This window comes from Desmodus rotundus, chromosome 12 (genome assembly GCF_022682495.2).
Source record: "Desmodus rotundus isolate HL8 chromosome 12, HLdesRot8A.1, whole genome shotgun sequence".
NCBI classification, from domain to species: Eukaryota; Metazoa; Chordata; class Mammalia; order Chiroptera; family Phyllostomidae; genus Desmodus; species Desmodus rotundus.
This window is the reverse complement of record NC_071398.1, coordinates 79,482,931-79,500,381: the sequence shown is the minus strand read 5'-3', so window position 1 is coordinate 79,500,381 and position 17,451 is coordinate 79,482,931. Positions and strand designations below refer to the sequence as shown.

The 17,451-nt window shown below is 50.9% G+C and overlaps 1 protein-coding gene across 3 annotated transcripts in view; it reads right to left on the bottom strand.

Annotated features, from left to right (window-relative positions):
* The window catches only part of KCNN3 (potassium calcium-activated channel subfamily N member 3), a 143,780-nt gene that overhangs the window by 61,808 nt on the left and 64,521 nt on the right, over nt 1–17,451 (bottom strand). For all 3 annotated transcript variants that reach the window (XM_053915610.2, XM_053915611.2, XM_053915612.2), the window contains exon 3: nt 997–1,415. In XM_053915610.2, the coding sequence (XP_053771585.1) occupies nt 997–1,415 (419 nt within the window). The remainder of the gene's footprint in view (nt 1–996; nt 1,416–17,451) is intronic.

Here is a 17,451-nt window from a genome sequence, read left to right as displayed (position 1 = left end):
TCCCACATCTACTAGGCTCTATCCCCTACTCACCCACCAGCTGCTCCTCTGAGACACCGCCCAACCACCAGCCTCCTAAGACAGTGTCTCCCAAAGTGTGTTCCATCAGCGCAGTGCTTCTCCAACTTCAGAGAGCATACAGATCACCTGGTGAGCTTGGTAAGACACAAATTCCATTCAGGAGTCCCGGGGTGAGGCCTGAGGTCCTGCGTTTCTAACCAGTGCCCCGAGCTGCTGATGCTGCTGGTCCAGGGCCAGGCTTTGAGTAGTGAGGCCTCAGAAATGTTATATGCACTGAAAGGGTCCATGGGTGGATTTTTTGAGAACACCTGGACTAAATGAAATCAAACCAGTTTCATTACTGCAGGACTTCTCAGAGCCTTTACACTGTTGGTGAGCACAGTTAGTCTCCAACAGGAACAGCTCACTCGTATTAAAAACAGTTTTCTAAGCTCCTATCAGGCCCTGAGCTAAGCCCTGGAGGGGAATCCAGAGACGAAAAGTCATACTCCTTTGTGAGTGAGCTGACACAGGCTGGCACAAACTCTGCCCATTCAGAGAAGGGACCCACAGAGTTCGCTGGCAGCACCCTGCTCTCACATCAGCGGGGCGCTTGTGGTGTGGGCCCTGGAGAGGAGCTGCCTGGATCTGGACCAGATCCTACAAACATGCAGTGTTATAACCAGAGAAAGGCTAATGATGTAACTAGGATGCGTCGATACATTTTGGTTTTCAAAGAGGGAACAAAATATGAGTAATATTATACATGCATCTTTCCCAGCTTACCTTGGTTATAGTGTTCCCACGTGGCAGCACACATTCAGCCTGACTGGGCCCTCCCCTATCCCACGTTCTCCTTTGAGGTGTGTGGGCACCGCCTGTCTCCTCCAACAGGCATGCACATCCGGGCACCCTGCTCCTCCGCCCTCCCCTGCTCTGCGTGGCTCTGTGCTCAGAAGACAAGGGCTGGGTGGAGAACGCGACCCGCAGGAATACCTTTCGCAGACGCGCACGGTCCAGGCCGCGATGATCCACAGTGAGATGCTGAACACCAGCAGCACGGTGCCAGGGCAGATGGTCATGAGCGTCTTCATGACGAAGCGGGTGTTGAAGTTGATCTTGTTGAGGGCCCCGATGCTGCGGGACGAGGCGTCCGTGAAGAGCTTGCTGTGCAGCAGCATGACGCGCGCGATCAGGTACAGGCGCAGGAACATGGGGATGGACAGGATGATGTCCACGTCGGCCTCCGCCCGTGAGGGTGTGTAGGAGAAGGCCAGGCGAGCCGTCCAGAAGAACTTGTACTCGCCAGGGATGGGGTGGATGGCACACACCAACATCTCCAGACTGATGTAGAGAATGCGCTCGTAGGTCATGGCTATCCGCCAGTCATCCGCACCATTGTCAATCACGAAGAGCTGGTGAGAGCAGAGAGCCCGTTAGTGTGGCCAAGATGGAACCCGCACTGCAGGAGGCAGGACAGGGCAGCTGGCCCACCTCAGGGCCCTCTCTGGAGCCCTGCTTATGCGGTGAGCACCCTGAAGGGGAGCGGAGAGACCTGGCTGAGACAGTTACTCTGGGGGCTTCCATTTCTGTAAATTGCTTCCCAAGGTCCCTTCCTGCTGGAAGGTGCCCCCAAACTGGCTGTTTCATGAGGGGGAGGAAGAACAGCTCACTCGTACTAAAAACAGTTTCCCAAGCTCCTACCAGGCCCTGAGCTAAGCCCTGGAGGGGAATCTGGAGGGGAAAAGTCACATTCCTTTGTGAGTGACCAGACACAGGCTGGTACAAATGCTCTCCATTCGGAGAAGGGACCCACGGTGTTTGCTGGCAGCACCCTACTCTCACTCAGAGCAGCTGAGCACTCGTGGCATGGGCCCTGGAGAGGAGCTGTGTGGGTCTGGACCGGACCCCGACATAACTAGCTCTGTGATCTTGGGTACCTCTGCGAACCTCTCTGTGCCTTGGTTTGCTCATCCAGGGACAGTGATAATGCCTGTGGCTGCGTGGCAGGCAGAGCGAGCCTGCAGTGGGGCAGTGTGCACACAGTGCAAAGAGCCCTGCCTAGCGCCCGGCAATGCTCTCTCTGTACGTGTTAGCTATTAGTACCTTTAGCATTATTAATGCATGGGGTCTCCGACTGTTATAAAATAAGGGCTGGACTCCGTGATGTCTAATCTCCCTTCCAGCCCTAACTTCCATGAAGCTGAGATTCCTGCTGTCATGCTGGGAGGAAGAACAAAGCAGCTGAAACCAGCACCTGCTGAGCCCCTGCTGTGTGCCCCACCCAGACTCGGGATGTTGGGGTTCACATGCAGGGAAGGGCCTAGGCTTTGCTCTCAGGGAGGTCCCACCCGGAGGCTCAGGGTTGAACAAAACAGCGCTGAGCATGAGGAGCAGGGAGGGAAACCATGGAGGGCACTATGGGAGCAACTGGCTGAGGGGCCGGCCAACCTTGGCCCAGGTGGCTCCCATTAGGAACGGGTGACCTCTAAACAGGAGAGCGCCCCCAGCACGCGCCCAGCCCAGATTTCCCCTGGGCCGCCAAGCCCAGCTGTCTCTAGACACAAGTTTCTACCATCTGGGGAAATAGGAAAGACCTAATAGCTGCTCAAGTGTTCCCTCTTCTCCTAAGTGTCACCAACAGGCCAAGCCTTGGCAACGTGACTGGCTGGCCAAACTCTTCAAATACAAAATGAAAACCATCCACCCTATCTATAAGAAAGAACTGCATCAGGTTACTATAGTAACAGGGTTCACTCTGGGCAGGAACTAAAGCGACGAGTCACAGATCCCTTTGAGTCCCTGGTGGGGAACAAGATGGTACATCAGCCCAGTTAAAGGGAGGGCGCATCACACTGCCCGACCCGACAGGGAGGCTCTGGACCACGGCGGTTCAGCCACTGCCTCTCTGGCGCCCGGCCTCTGTGTCAGTTTCCTGGTGCGGTGCGGGTGGGGCAACCTGCAGAGCAGAACTGGAGCTAGACGGAGGTCTCACACATCCATTTATTAGCTGTGTGATCTCAGGAGGGTCACACCACTTCTCTGAGCCTGTTTCCACATCTCTATTATGGGATTATTAACCTTGACCCTGCCCACTCACGGGATTGGTGTTAGGATCCAATATCACAGATGATAAGACCGAATGTGCTTTACTAACGACCCTAACAATATGAGGGATTATTAAGCCACAGCCCTGGGGAGCATTCATTGTGTTGCGGGGGGTGTGTTGAGTGTGGGTTGGGGGTGTATGAATGGTGGGGAGCCACTTCATGTTGCAGATTGAGAGGCTCTGCTCATTAGGGCTCCCATGCAGGGATTTGTGGACATGCAGGGTGGGCAATATGTCCCAGAAAATTCCATTGCTGTTCCTTGTGAGAACACCCTGTGCCTGCTCCCATCTGACCCTTGGAAGCACAGCTCTCTAAGCATATCAGATAACAGACACCCCACCCTGCTGTGTCCTCACTCAGCATCCTGCTCATTCCTTACAGATCACACATCTCAGTTGTGAATGTATCCGTGTTTCCTGGGTTTTCGTCTGTCTCCCCCTAGAGCAGTGGTTCTCAGCCTGGCTGCACAGTAGAATCACTTGGAGAACTTGCTTAAAATACCCATGCCTGGGCCACCCAGACTAAGCAAACCTGGGTCTATGAGTGTGAGGCCCTGACGTTCGGGTTTTTCTTAAAGCTCCCCAGCTAATTCTAAAGAACACCAGTCACAGCTGGACCTCCAAAGAGACAGGGACTGCATCTTCCTTGTTTCCTGTGGCATCTCCAGCACCCAGCCCAGGTCTTAGTTTATAGTAGATCTTCAATACATGCTTGTTTACTGAATTGATAACTAACACTTACTATGCAACTCTGGATGTCTAAGCTCCCTCTCTTGGGCTCAGTTTCCTCCTCTGAGGAAGGAGGGATGGAGTAGGCGGGGTGTCTTCTGCCCTGAGGGGCCACAGTTCTGTAGTATGCGGCCCCCCAGTTTGGTGCTTCCTGCCCTGTGTGTGTTCTCAGGGCGCATGAGCTGTCTAGACTCACTCATCATCCTGCTCATCATGCCTGGCTCAGCCGGCCTCTCACCAGTGCCTGAGACTGTGCCTGACAGTCAGTTGCATTATAGTGAAGAAAGTAGGTGGATGATTGTGTCATATAAAGAAAAGGAGATTGCCAGTGGCCCTCCTTAACCGCTCAGAATGGAGATTCCCATAGAAAACTCATTCCTAAGCCTGCAACTAACGAAGTCCCTGACAATTCAGCTTATGCTGTGGGAAAGACACTTTCCTATTCCCAAATAGTGGTCCCATCTGGAATAAATTGTCCCAGATGATCATCAAGCCTTAGGAAGTTCTGCAGTTAATCCGGAACCAGGATGGTGAGTAGCACTGGACCAGAGGAGCAAGGGGGCTGTGCAGGTAGCTCCAGACGAGGGCTGTCCTCCCGCACGTTTGGTCTCAGCTGCCCACCCAGCCCTGGTCCTAGAGCAGCCCGACTGTTTGCCCCGATGAACTCTGCAAGAGTACCAGGGTGGTGTGCACAGGACCTGGCACGGGCCCCCCTGGCCTGCTACAGAGCAGAAGCCTCAGAGGCCTGGGGCTGACAAGCGAGTTTCCTCCTGACCTGGCCTGGGTTTGCCCCTTGCGTGCTGGCTTCCCTGGGTGGGGAAGGAAAGTCACATCCTCCAAGTTGCTGAGTCTTTCTGCCTCCTAAGCCGAAAACAGAGATTTCACTCATATGGGGTATGGCCAGCCCAAAGATGCTTCCATGCCAAGGCCTATGGTCTCCTGCAGGTCCCATACTTTCCCCAAATAGTGCCCTGAACGGAGCTGGCTCCAGACCTAATCCTTCTGCCACTTAACTGAGAGCCTGTGGGATTTCAGCCTGTGGTATAATTCTGAGAGCTTTGAGAGCTTTGGAAAGGAGATGTTATGTAATAGAGCAATCCCAAACTTGCCTTCAAGGAGCTTGTACTTACAAAGGAGAACCAACTCAGTGCGATTCAACTCAACTCAATTCAATAAAAACAATTAGAACCAAACAGTACTTGAAATTTGCTAAGAAAGTGCATCTTGCGGGTCCACACACACAAAAAAAACAATGACGTGAGGTCACGGACGTGCCCGTTAACTTGATTGTGGCGATCATTCACAACGTATATGTACATGAAATGATCACATCGCACACCTTAAATATACACCATCTCGTTTGTCAGTTGTACCTCAACAGAAAAGCATCAACTAGGAGAGGACCCTGTGGAGATATAAATATGAATCAGACTCATGTCCCACAAATCAGCTCGCCATCTCAGGTGGCTCTAGCAAGGGAGGCACCATTAAGTCCATTGTAAAAAGCTTCTGGGGTGGGATGGGGTTTTAGTGGTGCCTGGAAGGTCTGTGTCAGACAAACCTCATGTGGCTGCTTATCCAAATGGCCATAGGCTCCTCCCATCCCACTTGTTTGCTTCTTTACATGTGACTTTGCCTCTCCCAGCAAGACGTACAGTGTATTTCTCAACCCCTTGAATCTGAACTTGGCCATGTGCCTACTATGTCCAATGGGACATGAGAAAATGTAATACAGCAGAGGTTGGAAAAATGTCACTGCCGTGGAGCTTGCTTTTTGCAGCCAGGCATGCGAGTGAGGCCGTCTTCCACCAGCTACATGACAGAGCGCACCCCTGGGAGACCAGCAGAAGAACACCTGTGCTGAGCCCAGCCCGGCTTGTGGACCCACACAGTCACCAGCTAAATGATTATTGTTTTCAGCCATGAATTCTGGTGGTGCTTTGCTGCGCAATAAACCTAATGAATAACAAAACTAGCTCATGCACTTACTTAGCACATGTATTAGAAGAGGCGAGTAAGTTGCCCAACGTTTCTGTTTTAGCTTGTCAAGCCTCCGCCCCTAGGAGGAACTCCACCCCCACACGGCTGATCAGTCAGGGCTGCCAGTCTGTCCAAGTCACTGGGTAACTGGATGGAGAGGGGCCAGGATCAAGGGGCATGGCAGCTTCGCCACCCAGTGGCCACATCATCTCATATATCAAAGAATAACCCAAAGTATTCTAAAAGTTATTTTGCCAGCCATTTAATGATTTTGCAAACAAAGGGTTTCTCACTTGTGAAGAAGTCAGCTGGCAAACTGAACCAAGATATAAAGGCAGAACAGAACTTATTGTGTGTGAGGGACAGAAACACTGCAGGGAGTCTGGGAACCATGAATCTTGTTGGGAAATTTTGGTGGTAAAACGATTTTCCTGGCAGCTGGCAAAGAGGTCCGTGTGGGTATTCCATCCTTGAATCAAAGGTATCAGAGAAAAGAGCTTCAGTTGTGTACGGATTCTTCAGAAACCTCGGCATTTTAGCTGTGGCACATGGGTGCATCACAGGCTCTCTCTCTGCCTCCCTCCCTCTCTCTCCCTCTCTCTCCCTCTCTCTCTCTCCCCCCCCCCCTTTCGTCTTCTGGGCCCTTCTATCTGCACCACCACCTCAGCCAGACCAGGTCTGCCTGCTTCCCTTTTAGAGTTTCTCAGTTCCCCATGGAGGTGTCAGCTCTGACAGGCCATCTGGTCACCTCAAGACAAGTCAGTTCAAGTGGCATTTCTGGAGCTTCAGGGCCCAGGACAGGCTATCTTGACAGGGAGACAATTACCCTAGAGCCTCCAGCGTCACAGGCCCACAAGAGCCCTGGCCTTTCCCCTGGAAGCACATGGGAAACCTACCTTTTTCTTATCCAGTAAATAAGTTTGAAGTTGATTCATTGGATTCACTAGTTTCCCCATTCTATTTTGAAAGCCTGAGGCCTTTCAGGTTCTTTATTTAAGCAATATCTTTCATTAAAATGTTCTCAGCTGTTAGGGGAGATCCTGCTTAGACATTCTGACCAATTTGAAAAACTTTCATTCTTGTGCAACTATGAATTTCCTTAAATTACAGGAGAGAAAATGGAAAAGGCCTTTTGTGTCTCTATTGTTCTCTCCCTGTGAAAGAACTCCAGGGAAAATTCCCGTCATTAAAAATATATATAGGTATGCAGAAAAAAAGGAAAAGAAAAAAATGAAAGATTTTCTTAAAATCCAGTAATAATATATTTATTTTTTCCCAACTCCCTGGAGCATGTATTCGGCTTGTACACCATTACCATGGGGGTTTCCATGGAAACGACATCAAAAGTCCTGTAAGGCCTAATTAGGTTTCCCCGAGGCAAGGGCTGATTGCCAGTGATGAAATGAACTCCTAGATTTGCAGCAATGGTTATCATAAAATTTCCAGTCAGCAAATACACCACGGAACTAGCTGAAGAAAGGGAGGAAGGAAAAAAAGAAAAGAAAAGGTAGGAAAAGGAACCTCTAGAAGAGGTTAGCAAGTAAGTGAGCTGTCAGGGAAAAAGTCTCTGATTCTACCACGGAGACTCTCAGAGGGCTGGGGTCCGAGCGAGGCAGCTCTGTCGTTCTGAGAAGGAATCCTTCCCCCGTGAAACTGCCGGGATTTGCTGAGCCAAACGGCACTCGGCCACGTGCGCTCTCCCGTGGTGGCCCCCCCGCCTGGCCGGGCCAGGGCTCCCCTGGGTGCCCCGGCAGAGCTCCCCCGTGGCCTCCTGCAGTGTGTGCGAGGACCCATGAGAACTCTCGAGTCTGAAGCTTTTTGGGACAGCCAGAGACCAGTGGGGACCACAGATCCTTTCCTGTGCCCAGGCCTTGGAGAATGAAATCCAAGTTATAGCATTTGAGGAAGCCAGTATTTTTCTCTCCCATAACAAGAATTTCTTGATCCCTGACCACGGCACCCATGGGGATACAGCATTCTGCCACTAATTCATGGGCAGGTCCCTTTCCCTCTCTGGTCCTCTGATTGCTCTTCTGTAACGTGAAGGGTTGGATTCAAATCCTGGTTTCCCACTTTCTCTGAGCTGTGGAGCCACTTCTTCTAATGAGGTTTTCATATAAGCCCAATATGGAGACAGACGAACTCAGAGCTGTGCTAGTGGAAAGGGTAGAGACAGCATTCGAAGGCCAACTCAGTCACCGCCTCTGCCAGCCTAGCTCTCCGTGGTGGCCCTGTACCTCTGCCCAGAACCGTTTAGTTGGAAAACCATTGAACCAGCTAGCCTCCAGCTGGAATGGGGGATAAGGTGCAGTGCTGGAAATAAAGGCGCCCGGGGTCTAGTTCAAGAGATGCTGGATGCACAGGCATGTAGTTTACCTAGATCAGTCAGCTCATTCATTCGCTCACTCATTCATTCACTTATTGTTTCATTCATGCAGCATAGACTGAGTTCATATCACGTGACCGTCACTGTGCTAAAACAGATAACAAATGGAAACCATTTGTTAAAATGGTTTTTAACGAAAACAGATAACAAATGGGCAAACCATTTAACTTCATTACGTGATGCCTGGCAGGAAGAGACCCAGGGCAAGGAAATGAGAGCAGTCTGGGGAGGGCGGTGCTGTCTCAGGCAGGCACCCCCCGCAGGGCTCTCTGAGGAACAGACCTTCGAGTGAAAAGGAAGTCCTGCAAAGGTATGCGTCACGAGCAGCGGGGACAGCACATGCCAAGGCCCAAGAGGACGGAACTTGGGGAGTTTGAAAAGTGAAAGAAAGAAGGCCCATGTAGGGAATGAATGAGGATGGCGCCAGAGGAGGCAGGGGCTGTACCTCACTGGGTACAGGGGTAGCTCACTGGGGCCGTGGAGGCCACAAAAGGAGCCACATGGAGGGACAGGGAGACCACAGGCCCACCCCCGCCAGGGGATGTGCACTTTGTCACCACTTTCTGAAGGCAGACTGTCACAGGTTAAATACAGGACTGCATTAGCCTGCTTGGTCTGCTATAACAAAGTACCACAGACTGAGTGGCTTAAACAACAGAACTCTGTTTTCTCACTGTTCTGGAGGCTGAAGTCTGAGGTCCAGGCGCCGTTAAGGTAGGGCTCTGGTTCCTGGCTCACGCACAGCCTCCTTCTCACCATGTCCTCCCGTGGCAGAGACCTCCTCTCTCTCCCTGTAAGTCCACAGTCCTAACAGATTAGGCCACTCTTGGGATATCACTGCATCTTAATTACCTCTTGGAGACCCCTTCTCCAAACACGTGACGTTAGGGTTAGGCCTTCCATGTATGAATTGGGGGGGAAATGATTCAGTCCATAATGGTGTCCTTAAGTGTCAGAATTACCCTGCAGCCCAAATGCAGGCCAAGCCAGGTGATTTTGCACATTCTGTTTCATTGAAACCGTAAAATCTACCTGCAAGGAAGTGCTATTAGGCCCATTTTGCAAATGAAGAAACTAAAATGCAGAAAGGCTAAATTGATTTGCCAGGGCCCTGCAGCTTCCTATGTGCCCCCAGGTCCCATGCCTTTTCACTGCCAAGCCGAACCATCTGTTGGGGACTAGCCAGTTTGGGCTTTACTTGGTTTTACTCTTAAAAAAAAACCCAACACACACACACACACACACACACAACTCAAGCTCACTCTTCAAAATGTTCATTTCTCAAAAAAGTTTTCAATGACCACAGCATCAATATACAATTAGAATAGGCTGGGTCTGCACCCACACCTGATTAGCGACCCAGATTGGTCTGTTCATGAACCTAAGGCAGCTGCTTTCATTTCCACAGACACACTATCCACGTATCTACTTTCCCGTCCTCCTGGGCGGAGATCTGCGGTGGAGTTCCCACTGGGGGAGGGAACCATCTTTGCTTAGGAGCCGCCTACCTACCTAAGCATATTTGCTAATGAAGAAGATTTCTTTTAGGCCAAGTTGGGGTGGGGTCGGAGGAGACCAACACAGGGTTTCATTTGTCTGCCCTAGAAATGGACAGGAACATCAGAGGTTGGGGACTATGGGGCGAGGGACCAGGAGGGGAGGAGAAATGGCTGAGGAGCACCTGGGCCCACTCAGGAGTAGGGACAGAGCCCACTCAGGAGCAGCGGGAACAGTCATGAGACCTTCAAGAACAAGAGTATGCCAAGTTCAGTGCCATGTTATTTGTTGTGCCACCAGCAACATCACCCCTTCCCCTTACTCTCAACCCACAGAAAAGTCAGCTAACACCAAGGCCTCGATCATGGGTCCTCTAGGTATAAAGGGACCAGGAGGGGAGCCAGTTACTGCAGAGGTCACTTTGTGCAGAAGCTGCATCAGAGGAGCTTCCAAAAGAGAAATGGAAGTTCCCAAGAATGCCCAGAGACCGTGATGAGACACGGGTCCCCACCTTGTGTGGGGTGAGAGTTCAAGCCCAATCCTATTTGAAGCAGTAAGAGCAAGGTGACGCTATCCGACACGGTTACAGTGGCCACACCCAAGCATCACAATGTGATCCACCCCATCCATCTTCCACCCTGCTGCAAGAACAAATGTTCTAAAATGCAAACCAAACTGTTACTTCCCTTCTCAGAGCCTTTCATGGCTCCCCAGACCTTTTAGAGTCAAGTCCAACCTCTTAATGGTACTTCTCTAACAGCGCCCCCCAACTTGGCATCTCATTCCAGCCAAACCAAGTTACTCATGATTCCTGAACTTCTGTCCATGGGAGTTTGTACGAGCTGTTCCCTCTTCTCAATGTCTTCGCCGGGGAGCTGCTTCTCTCTCTTGAAGACCCAGATTAAGCATCTGCTTTGCACGCATCTTGGTGGGCCTCTCCCCAACCCCAGACAGGGTTAAGTATCCTCCCTGGGGACTCCCCAGTCACTGTGCCACCACAGAGAAAACCTTCAAATAGCAGCTGGATAGCCAGCGGGTCCGGAGTGCTAGCCCCGGTTTCAGGGGAGATGAGGAGGGAGCAGGGTGGCCTTTCAGTCACACATGGCGGATTGTAGTCCCGGACCCTGTGCTGTATGCTTTGCAGGCCTCGTCTCATTTAGTCCTAACCAGGGCTGTGAGAGAGGTATTATTATTCCCATCATACAGACAGGAAAACTGAGGCTCAGAGAAACTAAGTAATTTGCCAAAGGCCGTACAGTTACTAAGGGGCAGACCTAGGCTCTGAGGCCAGGGGGCCATGTTCCAAAGAAGCCCACAGTCTTGTCCACTGTGTCCTGGTCTCAGGCTATGAGAAGTGGGCTTGACCCTGGGTGTTTTCCCACCTCAGGCCAGGCCAATGGGTGTGTCTGGGTCTCCAGGTACCTTGGCAGATCAGGGAGTTACACAGTTTCTGAGCACCTTCGAAGTCTGAGGTGAGAAGAATCGTTTTTCTCAACAGGAAGTTTTTGGTAAGTTTCTGTTTCGTTTTGACACATGAAGGATCCTGCTGAATGTTTGTGAAATAAGTGTGACCACTGGGGCTTCTGGACCCCTGATCCACTGAACTCGAACCTATGGCCGCTGGGGCGGGGCTTTTGAACCCCAGCTCAGAGGGTGTTTTTGCAACTAAAAATAAGGTTTCAGGATTGTCCAACAACACAGGGTGCTGAAGAACCAGGTCAGGCCAGGTGTTAGTGGTGGGTGGGGACTGTTTGCCTTTCCCCAGCTGACTAATGCCCTTTGGTTCATGCTCAGTGACTAGCTGACACCCCTCACACGAGTTTCCTGAACCCCAGTGGAGGGGGCCCTGCAAACAGCAGCAACTACAGCCCAACATCCGTTCTGACTTGCTGGCTTGGTCCAAAGAGACTGTCTTTACATTAACCCTCCTAGTCCTTGCAACAGCCCCAGAGAAAAGTGCGGTGGTTGTCACTGCTTTATAGATGAACCCACTCCCCAAGACTGCACAGCAAGTGAGTGGTGGGGGCAGGACTTGAATCCAGTCCGCACTCTCAGCTACTAAGCCCCTTGCGCTGCCGGCTGAGCAGGCGACCCACCTGCTTGTGGGTGCCCAGTGCCCTCACTCCCACAGGGCTCCTTCCACAGGCAGGGTCTCTGCTGGGCACTGTGTTCGAGAGACGCAGGCTGCCCAGATGAACGGCTAAGCGGTGGCAAACAGTCTGAAACGCTAACAGGTTAAGGCAACAAAACTGTGTCGGCGTGACTATTAAAAACCACATTTTCATTGTTCGCCATTTCTATAATTCTCCCAAGGCAAAATAGCCTTTTCTAGCATATGCACGAGATACAGATGGAAACCAAAGAATATTTAAAAGAGAACTAATAAGAAAACAAAACAAAACACACTAAGCTGGGAACAATCCGAATACACCTCAGTAGGGAAACAGTCGGGTAAGCAATGGCGGGACCTATTTGTACTGACTTAGAAGCCGTTCATGATGAATATTAAGTAAAAAGAGAAAACTGCGGCATAATGGGTATAGTGGGATTCCTCTTTTTAAAGAAACACACACATAAAAAATCCCTACATACGTTGATATATTTTTTATGTGGACACCCACACACAAAATGTGGTAAAGGTTCTGTTTAATCACCAAATGGTTAATGCCAGTCCCTCTGGGGAGGTGGGGGCTGGGAATCTGGGAAAGTATTGATTAATTGTTTTCTTTAATAATTTGAACATATCTCTATGTTAAAACAAGCCCATGTTGCTTTTGTAATTTTGAAAACCCAATAAAGTATTTCTTAAAATAATTGCCCAGGGGAAAGCCTCTAGCTGAGCTTAATGAGGATGTTTTAAGCACGGCCATTCTCAGAGGGAGGATGGACTCCTGTGTCCTTTCCCTGGGCTGCAATTTTCTAGGCAGAGCTTCAAAGCCCCCAGGAAGCCCCACCCCAGGGTTCTGTGAGCAAAGCCCGGCTGGAAGGCGTTAATAGCTGGGCTCACCTCACAGGTCTCCGTCCCCCCACCCCGCCAAGGCCAATTTCATTACCTATTCCTTAGCTCTTCTAACTAAAACACCCTGTGAATATAGCGCGAATGTACAGAAATTGAACAAAGACACTTAGTTCAAGGCCCGCCTCTCATGTACATTTACACTGCAGGTGCTGGAAGCTGCATTCATCAGCAGAAGGCTCCCCGGGGCTTGGCCACAGTTCGCCACGTGCAGCACCAGGCTCCATGGTCACAGTGGAGATTAGGATGCAAGTTTCTGCCCGACTGAGGGCTCAGAAGTCAACAGAAGTATACAAAGATAAGGCCGTGAAAGTGACCAGCTTGGCAATGAGGGGCAAAGGAAAGATGGTCGTTATTTGTAATTCAGGGTCCCGTGACACTGCATTGCTGGTTCCCACACCTGGTTCTGCCCTGGACCCAGGCACGGAGGCTCCTGCACTGCCCCTCCCCACTAGAGGGCCATGCTCCATCTCTCTAAGACTGGAGAGTGAGAAGCTAGGAAAATTCCTTGGCAAGTGGAAGAGGGAAACTAAGACACAGAGGGGGACACGATGGCTGAGCAATTTACAGCCAGGTATGGAGGGCCACGTGATTGCCTGGCAGGGGGCAAAACTGGGAAAACAAGAATCTCACCCCCAGGGTAATCTTTCCTCTCTGGAGATAACATCTAGGCCTCAGTTGTATTTCAGCTCCAGGCCCAGAAAAGCAGCAAAACCAGGTGGGCTGCGCCAGAACCAGCTGCAGTGACTGAAGGCCCCTGCCCTGCCACTGACCGATCAGGAGGCCGTGACCCTGAAGGGGTGCATCTGGGGAACTGAGGAACATTCTACCGAAGCCTCCTCTGATACTCCCCTCAGATTCCTGCCTGCAAGAGAAAGATAAAAGCCTCAAGACAAAGGACCCAAGGGTGCTGTGTGCTCTCCCTCTGGGGAGTAGCTGGCGCTATTTCCCTTTTCTTCTCCCCGCCCCCACTTCTTTCTTCACAGGCAGGGGTCTCCTAAACTCTAAGGCAATGGGCATCTGGCAGCTTGACCCAGGCTAATCCCGTGAAACTGTCCCCAAAGCCCCCTCTTCTCTGACCTCTCAGTGAGCTAAGGCAGGCCAGACAAGGCTCTCCTGTTGCTTCTTCTCTGCTAGGCCCTTCCTTGCTTCACTGTCCCCAGTTTCAATAAACGCACCCCCATAGTCACCCAGACTCATGCTGTGAAATCTGTCCCACACGAAGGCAAGAACCCACACACTACTGACTGGCCCTAGGCAGACCACTCGGGGCCAGGATCCTGTCCCATCATACCTCCTCTGGCCACGCCTCTCTCCAGGAGCTGATGGGGGAACTCAAGAGTTGAAAATTTTTAGCTTAAGGTATAGTTAATAAGCCCAGTGGTCAATGCATGTAAAAAGCTATTGTTTCAGGACCTGCAGTATGGCCCACCCTGACTCCGGGAGAGCACAGCGATCGACCTTCGTGCTCCAGCAGAGACCATAAGCCATCAGGGTGGCACTCGAGCAGCTCTGCTCCAGGGAGAGAGAGTGTGCTGCCCAGGGCACAGGACACAGGGCCCAGATGAAAAATCACCCATCGACAGATGAAAGGATGTTAGGGAAACTGCCAGACTGCAGCTTTATCTGATTAACTTACTTCCTGGATTCCAAATCCCTTACCTACACTTCTTTCCCTTGAATTCCAAATCCCTATACTTTTTTTCTCTTTAGAAAAAGGCTGGCTTGAAAGGAAAGGAAACACGGTCTGTTAGGGTGCAAACCCTCTGTCTTCTCAGATCGCTGGCCATCTGAATAAAACGCCATAAAGATTCAATCCCTGTCTCTGCTTATTGGGTCTGGTTGTGACAGGCAGCACGAACACCAGCTTTTCTGGACTCAGAGCCCAGAGCCCACAGTCAAGGAGCCCTGGTAACCCATGCTTCGAATATCCAGGACCCCAAGTCCCCTGTCTGAGCCTGCTTCCAGGGCTCTGCACCCAGGACTCACATTGCCTCTTCGCCCGTCTGTCCTGCAGGCAGACCCAGGCTGCTATAGGTGTAGCCTTAAGCCTGAAGGCCGCCAAAGGGCAGCTGGGCTGGTGGGGGTGGGGAGGTGGCATTGGCTAGACCTTGGGCCTAAGGGCTGATGAGCCCACAAGAATCCTCAGGGTGCAGGATGAGCCAGAACAAGAGCAGGAGCACACTAGGGGCTCAGAGTTGGAGGCCTGGGTGCCTCCGTCTCAGGCTGCCCCCAGGGCCCCAAAGATATCAGAGGGGCGGCTGTCTATGGTCCTGTCTGACTGTCTGGGTGTGTACGTACTGCAGCAGCAGCTGTGTTTTCTACGGCTCCGAGGTCAGACAAACAGGACCCTGGTGTTCCCTCTCAGACGGCCTGTCCTCCCTTCCTCCCTTCTGTGCAGACCTGGGCTCCCGGACTCGCTCTGAAGTGGGCTCTGCAGAACACCTGTCTTAAAAAAGGGGATCCAGTGGTCAACGTTTGGGAAATGTCTCTGGGAGGTCCACAAGGTTCATTTACATATTAAAAGGTCTGAGAAATCGTCAAGAAAAGAAAACCAGTCAGCTTTGAAAGGTAATTTCTCAAACCTGTCTGACCATGATGCTTGTTTTGGAATAACAGCTACTAATGTTTCAAGGAAAACTGGAGAGCAGCGAGCGTGGGCATTCACTGTGCCAGATACTGAAGTTCATACTTGGGTCATCTGTGCTTCATTAGAACCAAGCAGTCTTCCTGAAAGGCACCAGCTACTCCCCTGCTGGGCATACCAAAGCCACCAAACCAGTCAATGTCAACCAGCGCTATCCATGGCCTCCCATAGCCACGCGCATTCACGTGCCTCATAGGTGGTTCGCTTAACAAGGACACAATACTTACTAGGTTCCAGTCACTGTTCTCAGGGCTTTACAAATGTTACCTCTTAACAACGCTGTGTGATCTGCCTTATTATATTTTCCCCACTTAAAGAGGAGGAAACCAAGGCATGATGAGGGTAAGTGACTTGCCCAAGGTCACACAGCTGGTATGTGGAAAAGCCTGGATCAAACCCAGGCAGTCTGGCTCCAGAGTCCATGTGTATTAGTTTCCTATTATTGCTATAACAAATTAGCACAGGATTAGAGACCTGAGAAAATACAGACTTATTCTGCTCCAGTTCTGGAGGCCAGAAGTCTGATATCAGTCTCATGGGACTTTGTCCAGTCTGTCAGGAGGTTCTGGGGGGAGTGTGTTCCCTTGTCTTTTCCAGCTTCTAGAGGCTGGCCACCTGCCTTGTCTCCCAGCCCTTCCTCCCATGGCTCCAGCTTCTGGCTTCATCTGTCGCATCTCTGACTTCCTCTTCTGTAGTCAAATCTCCCTTTGCCTCACTTTTATAAGGACGCCTATGGTTACATTTCAGACCCACCCAGAAAATCCAGGATTATCTCCCATCTCAAGATCCTGAATTTGACCACATCTGTAAAGTTCCTTTTGCTATAGAAGGTAACAGTCACAGATTTCAGGGATTGGGGCCTGGATATTTGGGGCCATAATTCACCCTACTACACTCTGCTTTTAACCATGGTGCTACGTAAGTTTAATTTTCCCAACTATTCTGGGAAGATGTTGTCATTGTCCCTATCTTACAAATTAGAAGAATAAGGTTCCAAGAAGTCACATGAGCTGCCAAGGGCCACCCAGGTAATAAGCAGTCCAGCTGAGATAGATGGGGGATGACATTCTCCTGTCCCTCTGCATCTGCTACTGGAGAGGGCACGGGACAGAAGGGGCCTCAGGGGATTCTCAAGTAGGTGCTGCTTTTGTTACCCTCCAGAAGAAACAGGCTGTGCGCATCCCAATCCTACTGAAAACCTCATGAGAGCTATGGATTTGCCTTCCTGGGAACACAAACACGCCACATTTTGCAGATGGTTTCTGGGAGGTAACAGACCCCAGGTTACAAAGGCTTACTCTAGAAAGAAGGATCTTTAAGTGGTATTTGCATGCCTGTGTTCGCAGCAGCATTATTCATAATTGCCAAAAGGTAGAAGCAACCCAATTGTCCATTGATAAATGAATGAATAAGCAAAATATGGTATATACATACAATGGAATATTATTCAGTCTTAAAAAAGAAGAAAAATTTGACACATGCTACAACATGGATGAGCCTTAAGCACATTATGCTGAGTAAAACAAGCCAGTCACAAAAGACAAACACTGCAGGACCCCACTTGTGTGAGGCACCCAGGGAAGGCAGACGCACAGTGCCAGGGGCTGGGAGAGGAGGGCGTGGGGGCAGAGTGTCATCAGCTCTGCACGATGAAGGGTTCTGGAGACTGGCTGCACCGCGATGTGAATGTGCCCAGCACGACTGAGGTGTAACACTTCAAAATGATTACGATGGTACATTTTATGTTTTGTGTATTTCACCACAGTTTTTACAAAACAACACTTGCTTTAAACTCAGAGCTCTCACAAGGTAGGGGTCAGTCTGGTCCCTTCTTATGGCTGGTGCCAAGTAGGAGTCCAACGGATATCTGCCTGGGACAGGTGAGGGGGGTTCTCCTGCTGCCCCCAGCCGAGGGCCAGCACCTCTGGGAGCCCCGCACCCTGGCTATTAAGCAGCGGTCCCAGGCTTCGCTGAAAACAAAAACAATGAAGCACTGAGAGTTGAGAGCAGGGTGAGACAGATGGGGTGAGCGTAAGTGCGGGCGCCGCTGCAATGAAGAATGGGTGGCTGTCACCTGATCTGGAAAG